Source organism: Dinoponera quadriceps, unplaced genomic scaffold, assembly GCF_001313825.1.
Source record: "Dinoponera quadriceps isolate SergipeBrazil2010 unplaced genomic scaffold, ASM131382v1 scaffold2183, whole genome shotgun sequence".
NCBI classification, from domain to species: domain Eukaryota; kingdom Metazoa; phylum Arthropoda; class Insecta; order Hymenoptera; family Formicidae; genus Dinoponera; species Dinoponera quadriceps.
In genome coordinates, this window is record NW_014556922.1 from 791,654 (window position 1) to 800,045 (window position 8,392).

Genomic DNA, 8,392 nt, shown 5'->3' on the forward strand with positions numbered 1-8,392 from the left:
GGGGGGGGGGGGGGAGACACGGTTCGTTCCTTCGTTCGCGGAGATTATAATTATCGCGGGGAAATTCATGCAGACGGAGCAATGCAGTTTACGTCAGCGGAGAAGTGTCTTGTGTATGTATCGGCGATAATACTTTTACGACTTGCATTAATCAGACCGCCTCGCGGCATTAATTCAACACCTCGTACATACGTTAGATTAGCATTGCCCGAGACATTGTGCTGGCTCGGTGGACGGCTTAATGGTGATATATACGCGTTCGTTACGTGATTGTATTCAAATTTACCTCGCATACGCGTTGATCGATACATTCCGTAGCTTCGCGGGAACTCTCGGCTACCGGCGAGCTCTCGTGGGGAATAACAACTCTCCGTCTCGGGCTTTCCTCCACGACTCCTCTCTCTACCCGACGATTCCACGCTTGTCAATAACTCCCGTTTAACTACGCGACCGCTCCTCCTCCCATACTACTATCAAATTACGGAGATATTAGCTTCGATGCTCGAACAACACCGGTCTCTTTAACTTCGTCCTCCGATATACCGGTAATCGCGTCACCGCTACCGTCGAGCATCTTTGTAACGCATTCCGTGACGCAATCCGCACTGGCATTGCCGAAAACATCTCCCGATAAGTATTCGCCCCGGAGATACGGTGGCAACGACGCGCGCGGGCTTCTGTGAAATGCGACGAGCCGGATTGCATCCGCGTGAATCGCATCAGTCGAGAGGAATGCCGAATCGATTTCAGCGAGAAACGCGAGCGAGGCAACACGGCGCGATGAAGTTTTGATATTTTTTCACCAGCGAAAACCCCGAGCAACGTAGCAAGAATTGGGGAATGCGGCGTAGGCCACATCGGGCTACGGGAAACGAGCCCGGTTGACGCGATGCGCGCGAAAAGGGAGAAGGATGCGCGAGAGTGTATGTACCTGTGTGCATTTGCATATATATTTATATCTCCGGCAAGTGCACTGAGAGAGCCCGCTCTCGTCTATATTCTCTACCGGCTCGCCGTATATATATAGCTGTCGTATTTAAAGCGGTTGACGATGGCGATAGCGATGGTAGCGGCGGCGATGATACCGGAGGTAGCGGCTGTGCAGGAGATAGATTGGGAGAATCGCAGCGTGAGCGAGTGCGGGAGGGACGAGGAACGGGAGAGAAATGTAGGAGAATGAGTAACGGAGGGTGAGAGGGGAAGAGAGAGAAGAACCGTACGCGGTGAGCCAAGAAAAGAGACAGAACGGGCTCGGAACATGGATGGAGGAAGCGGAGAGATAGAGAGACGCGGAGGTGGCAGGGAGGAGGAATCGGGAGAAAGCAGCAGCAGTTGCCGCTCTCGGGGCGGCTGGCTGTTATCATGAGAAACAAGCTTCCACTCTGATTTTTTAATCCGATCCGCGCCCCCTACCACCGGCTGAATTTTAAAATAACTGCAGAACGCCATTTGCTCCTCGCAAACAGACCGGGGTTAAGCCATCCCCGCCGCCGCCCTGCCTGCCAGCCACCCCCTGTTCTCCTCGTGGTGCTCTTGGCTCTTTTCTGTCTTCCTCTCACTTTTCCTGGTCTGTTCCATCGATGTCGGTCCACCTCGCGCGCGCTCTCCGCCTCTATCCACCCTTCGCCTCCGTTCTCTCCCGCTCGCTCGACGAGCACGGTACGCGTCTCCGACCCTCAGCGACCTGGCATCGAGCGGATAGGACGAGGAACACACAGAGGATAGACTAGGTCGGAGGACGAAGAGACGGAGCGAGAGAGAAAGAGATGTGTATCAGTGCGCGGGCGTGCGCGAGAGAGAGAGAGAACGAGAGCGCGCGCGCACTCGGCATGGGAGCGCCTGATGCCAAATTGAAATGTTTAGCGCTTCGTTTCAGCTGCTTCAAATCCCGCATGCGGGGCGCCCGGAATCGGAGCGAGACAAATAGAAGCGGGAAAAGTGCGACGGCGAGATAGCGAGAGAGAGGAAGGCGAAGGGTGGTGGTGGCGACGGTGGTGCGAACGAAGCCGAGGGCGAGAACGGGGGGAGGTTGCGGCGTAGGGTGAGAACGAAGATAGAGGAGCGAGAAATGCCGTGTGTGTAGGCCTGCCTCGGAGAGAAGGGTAGATAAGTGACAGTTTTATTAATTTCCCATCTCCCGCCGCCACTTCCACGCTCACTAACCCTATCTAACCTATCCGACGCCACGCAACACCGGGGATGTCAGTCGCGCGTCCATACACGGAGCCTCCACCCAACCCACCCCCCCGTCTCGGGGTGCGAAGGCGAAAATAAAGCTCAATAATGGCGACGCGCCGTGACGGGGTGACCGCCGAGCCCAGAAGGCGAAGCCGGATGTTGAGGATGCTGCTGCCTCTGCTGGGGATTCCAATCAATTCGCATCTCTCTCACGACTCCACGAGTTATGATCGCTGCTTTTTACGAGAGTATGCGTCTTCACCGCCGAGATGTTCTCCGCAGAGTTCGCTTTCGTCCACTGCGCGACTGTTTTCCTGTTTTACATTCCGGAGATACTTCGATTGAAAGCTCGTCGCTTGTAACAGAATTCCCCATCTCCGTACGTGCAACCCTCGTTGACGCTCGTCGGAGCTCGTTGGCATTCGCGATATCATTAACAGTTGAACAACGAGCACCTCGTGAAGGAGAAAACTATTTCCGATGTCTCTCCGGACGCCCGACGTGCCGCGATACGAGACGCGATCGTTCAGATTGTACACGCGCGGAAAACGAGCACGAAGGACACGGAAGGGGGAATAAGAGGGGGACAGAATCCGACGGCGGAAGTAGAAAAGGACAAACAGGCAGGCAGATAGATAGACAGGCAGACGGAGGTACAGAGAAAGAGAGAGACAGAATGGAAAGAAAAGAGCGGGGAGGAAGTATCCCGTGAGTTCTACAGCCGGCCGCCCCGGTGGTGGAAAATTTAATTTCGATCCCGTCGATTCAGCAGTTATACCAAAGTTTAATCTTTGATAAGGGTTAGTCTTTTAGTAATGGGATCCCAGAGGGTCGGTCGCTCTAGTCCGACAGAGCGAGGCGGCAGACGAGGCGGAGGTGAAGGTTGCCCTCTTCCCCCCCCCCCTCTCTTTCTCACCGTCACCTCCTCAGCCCCTACTCTTTCCGCTCCATTCCTCTGGCCAGGATGGAAGGAAGGAAGGAAGGAGCTTAAACCGTTAGATAGAGATCTGCTCTCGGGATGGAAGTAGTACCTACCTACCCGCTTATATCGCTCCTCAAACCGAGCAGGACTCTCGGACTTTTATACCGGCTGGGGAAGGCATAACGAGCCCCACGATGGGATAAGTTTTCCGACGCGAGCTTCCACGGACTCTCCGCCAACGAATCCCCCCCCCCTGACCTCTCCTGTTTCCTCCCCTCCCTCTCTGCACCCCGATGTCTCGTTTATTCTCGCTCGCTCGTATAAAGTATCGTTCGCGCCCTGTGTGTGTATACGCTCGCGCCTATCTGGGGCACGCGCATCCTCCGGATGACGAAAACGTCCTCGATGTAAAACTTAATCCCTCGACTGATGCCCCGGCGAGGCCCGCTTCGATCCTACCGGACCAGTTACGGGATAATAAACGGATGACTTGGCTCGTCCGGCATCTGCTCCGATCGCAGATTGTTGCCGGGCGCGCAAACGAACAGACAATGATTTTCTACTCCGCTACGCGCGCGAATTTCCACTTCTCTACCGCTTTCATCCGTCGTTGAGAGAGAAACGTCTCTTTCGCGTTAAGAAATGCGTCGGTTGCGTGTCGGGATCAGCCAGGAAAATGCGTTTCGCGCGGAGGTATAGAACTACTGGGTCGATCGGTCGAAACAGACGAGAACGACGTCGCATGTAATTTTTCTTGCTTTCGGCTTGTTGCAGCTACGGCATGGATCTGAACGGTGCGAGGCGGAAGAACGCGACGCGGGAAACGACGAGCACGCTGAAAGCGTGGCTGAACGAGCACAAGAAGAATCCGTACCCCACAAAGGGAGAAAAGATCATGCTGGCTATTATAACGAAGATGACGCTAACGCAAGTGTCGACATGGTTCGCGAACGCGCGAAGGCGCTTGAAAAAGGAAAATAAGATGACGTGGGAACCGAGAAACCGAGTCGAAGACGAGGATAATAATAACGAGGACGACGACAGCGGGAGGAAGAGCGTCGACGAGAAAGATCGGTTAGGTGAGTCCGGTTTTCTCGATCATCGCCGATTTTATTCGCACTCACAGCGTTTTCGATCGTTTATCAGTCCGGTCTACCGTATAATGCGGCCATCGTAACGACGTATTTCCATTTCCCATGCGCCTTGCCTCCGATTTTTCATCCACCGTATACATTTCTCTCCGTTCTCCGTTCGCGATTGTATCTTGTATAAGGGGGAAAATAATTTTGTTGTAAAATAGTTTTGTTATAAAATCACATCGTCGCTACTGTATATCCGCTGCAACGGCGATAAAATTTCATCGGCTAAAGCAAATTAACATATTGTTCGTAATCAGAGTAGATAAAGTTTCGTTGCCGCGATATAAAATATTCCGTCGAGCGAATTTATCCTCAGGATACATTAATTTAGCTGTTAGAACAAATCAGCACAAAATCTGCCGCATCAGTAAGTAATTTTTCTCACTGTATACACTAACGAGCTTCCCCGTTAACCAACGATTGTTTCTATTATCACGAACATTTTATAACTACGTATTCCCGTGACCGTCATCGTTTGTATCGTTCGGTCTACGCGAGACGAATCACTTGGAACTGTTCGGTCGGATCACGTGACTCGACTTCTCTTCTTGGTTCAGATTCGAAAGACTCGGGTACAGGTTCGAGCGAGGACGGCGAGCGACCGGCGCACCGTCTCGACCTCCTGCACAGTAGCAGCGGCGGATCGGCTGGCGTGCAAGGTAGAACCGAGAGCGAGTGGAGCGAGTCGCGGGCGGATAGCGGTCCGGACAGCCCGGAATGCCTGTACGACCAGAGGGAGCCGAGGCATCCGTTGCAACTGCAACACCCGGCCTATCACGGCCGGCTGTTGCGTCACCCGTCGCCGGAGAGCACGTCACCGGGCAGCCAACACCATCATCTACCGGCGAGCACGAGCGCGTCCACGACGGGCAGCGCGGTGCCCGCGAAGCCGCGGATCTGGTCGCTCGCGGACATGGCGAGCAAGGACGGCGAGCAGACGGCCAACACGAATCCCACCACGATGACGGATCTCGCGACGACGCCCTACGGCAGCGCGACCGCTGGGGGTGGCGGCGGCGGACCGGGCAAGCTGGTGAATCCGCTGGCCAGTCGACTGCCGACCCACCATTCTCTGCACCCGGCGATACATCCGGGCACGCAATTCGTGCGACCGCATCCGGACTTCTACAGGAACCTATACGGCGCGTCTCACCTGGGCACCGGCGATATATCCCTGCTGGAGACTTATTCGAGGACTCTCGGTGGACTGGGCGGCGTGATTCCGCCGTCCACCGCCCCGAGCATACTGACGACCTCGTCCTCCGCGATCTCCGTCGCCGGTAACGTGAAACCTTTCTCGATCAACGGGGGTGGCGTCGTCGGGGGCGGTGTCGTCGTCGGCGGAGCAGGCGGTGGTGGCGGTGCTGCTGGATCGGCCGGTGTCCTGCTGACCACCGCGTCCTCCGGACTGTCGCCGTCGTCGTCGTCGACGGCGTCCTCGGGCGGGTCCGATCAGTCGCCACATCCGGCGAGCGGTCTCGCGTCCACGACGCAGGAACTCAAGTCACCCGGACGAGTGTGACTCGACGCGGCGACCGATCGTTAATAATGAAGGGGAGAGGGAAGCACGAGAGGAACACACACAGGTACGAGAGACGGACGGTAAAATGTCGTACGTCGCAATTCGCGCGCTGTGCGACCAACGACGCGGCGTTTTCGCGTGTGGTGTGGCTGACAATAATCAGAGGACAAGGATCTTGTAAATTAGTGTACAGTATAATACGGGAGACGACGAGATACTGCCCCGACAACCCCGTCCCACACTCTTCTTCCCCTCCCCCCTCGTTCCTAGTCTTGCTCTTTGGGTTTTTTCCCCCCTCGATATCCATATCGTCGATGTTCCTTTCATCTCTCGCCACCCTCGACCTAACCCTGTCATTCCTCTGTAATCCTCCCTTCTCACTCTCGCGACCCCCGACGAGTTTATTTTCTGTACTCCGTTTATTATTCACGGATGAGAACGGAAAATCGTAGTACCGACTACCCTAGTAGGTGGCTAATCGCGGTGTAACCATACGGTTAACTAGCGTCAACTCGACAAGTACTCTACTTTTACGTATAAATACTATAAATATATTAAAAAAAACTATACGATAACAATAATTATTATTATTTATGCGTTTGTAAATAGTAGAAGAGAGGCCCAGTAGAGGAACAGTCCGGCCAGTGTATGTATTGTATGTAGAGTAGACACAATATTACTAGCATACCTGAGATCACACATAATTCATATTAATGACGATTATTATTATGATTATTATGATTATTATTATTGTTATTGCAATGTTTATAATATTATCGATTCACGTCGACTCGGTCGTGCATGACGAGGTATGGGTCGTTTTAGTCGCAGCGACGGATCGCGAGGGACGGCCGGAGAGTTAACGTAGATTTTTCGGAAAATTCGCCCTTTGGTTAATTTTTCTCTCTCTCTCTCTCTCTCTCTCCTCCCCTTCTCTCTATCTCTTCCTTTCTTTCTCTTTCTTCTTGTAAGTATCCTTCCTTCTTATTTATTTGACTTCTTCATTTCTGCACTGTGGATTATATTCCGCGATTTTTTTCTCAAGAACGGCACTATCGTGGCGAGAAACGCTGCCGAATCGCGATCTCCCAACGGAAACGTCGATCGCTTCCGTCGATTCGCGCGCGACATTGCTTGCAGTTCCGTTCGCGCGAGAGAAACAGGGAAGAAAAAAAGAAGGAAATAAAAAAAAAAGAGAGGAAAGAAAAGTTCAATTCCGGCCGTCGAGACCTCGAAGACGATCGTAAGGACAACCCGGGTCGCGAGTCGGCGAGGTCGCGCGCAGGTGAAGCCCCCCTCTGGACACAACGGCTGTCAACATATCATGTCATGTCGAGAGTGAACGATCGCCATCACCTTTTAGTCATTCGTGTCCAAAATTTCACGCGAGCTCGCTGATGTCACATCGGCGGATGACGCGCAGACTGTGTCCTTTCGCAATAAACGAATCATTACGGAAAGCGAAACGAGTTGTCATTTCTCCGAACCCAACACCAATCATACACGCCGCTAATCGCGCGCCACCGAGCGCATCTATTGTCTCCATTTTCTTATTTTCGTTTTGTGTATGCAGATATATATATGTGCGCGCTCGACTCGTCGGAATACAACTCGATACTCCTGGGTAGATCCGAGTCGGTCGAGTCGCGCGACGACATGTCGATCGTCGGTGCGGCGTTCGAGCCTAATCGCATCGTGCATCGTGTGCAATTCAGCAAAGATAATGCATACGGAGAGAGAAAGAGAGAGAGAGAGAGGATGAGAAGGTCTCTCTACGAGTCGACGTAGGGGATCGTCCTTTCAGATCGGCGGATGAATATGAAACGTTCTCATTCTCGGAACCGGGACGGGCCGGGATGTACTTATAAAAATGTAAAGCGACCGACTTCTGGGTGGTTGCTGGACAAGCCTGGTTATTAGTAAACATTTAAATCGACAATCGCTATAGCTATGCGGACAGCGGGGAACGCTTGGCTTAGTCCGGCCTATCTCTCTCTATCGGCTTCTCTCTTTCTCCACTTTTCTCCCGGCGCGCTCTTTCTCTCTCTTTCTCTCCCTCTCTCTCGCGAACCAGTCGAAGAAGAGGGGCTACCGCGTTCTGCTTGCGGTCGAGGAAACAAGAAATCAACTCGCAAGACCACCCGCAACGGCCTGGGGCGCCCCGAGCCGTGGATCTCGAGGAGGTCCGTGCCGTCTTCATGAATCAACTCGTTTCTGAATCGGCATAAACCTTCAAAGGGTTGCGGGTCGCTCCGCTAGAACCGTTGAGAGTTATGCGGGCACCGGTGCCCCCTCCCTCCCTCGTATTCTCTTCTTCTTCTTCTTGTTTATCTTCAACCGGTGGATGAAGGAGGGGATCCATGAACGAGAGTCTCTACGAGACCGTATCGAAGACGACGAGCGGAGAGAAATCGCTACAAATGACGAAAACGCGCTGATGAGGTGGTCGGAGACAACCAGCTCGGTGACATTCGCGATCGACACGAATGTCAACGACATCGCCTTCGGGCAACAATCGACAGGTACAATCTGCGAAACGGACGATTCCGAGATCTCGTGCGCTGACGGTAATTAGTCGACGCGTGCAGCCCGGATAATGAGAGGTTCAACGTCACCGGGGGGGGGGGGGGG

At 53.5% G+C, this 8,392-nt stretch overlaps 1 protein-coding gene across 1 annotated transcript in view; it reads left to right on the forward strand.

Moving 5' to 3' along the window:
- Nucleotides 1–6,698, forward strand: part of LOC106748394 (iroquois-class homeodomain protein IRX-6) — a 35,150-nt gene extending 28,452 nt beyond the window's left edge. Inside the window, exons 4-5 of the mRNA XM_014626849.1 lie at nt 3,875–4,179; nt 4,797–6,698. Of these exons, the coding sequence (XP_014482335.1) occupies nt 3,875–4,179; nt 4,797–5,761 (1,270 nt within the window). The 3' untranslated portion in view covers nt 5,762–6,698. The remainder of the gene's footprint in view (nt 1–3,874; nt 4,180–4,796) is intronic.
- Nucleotides 6,699–8,392: the final 1,694 nt, after the last annotated feature.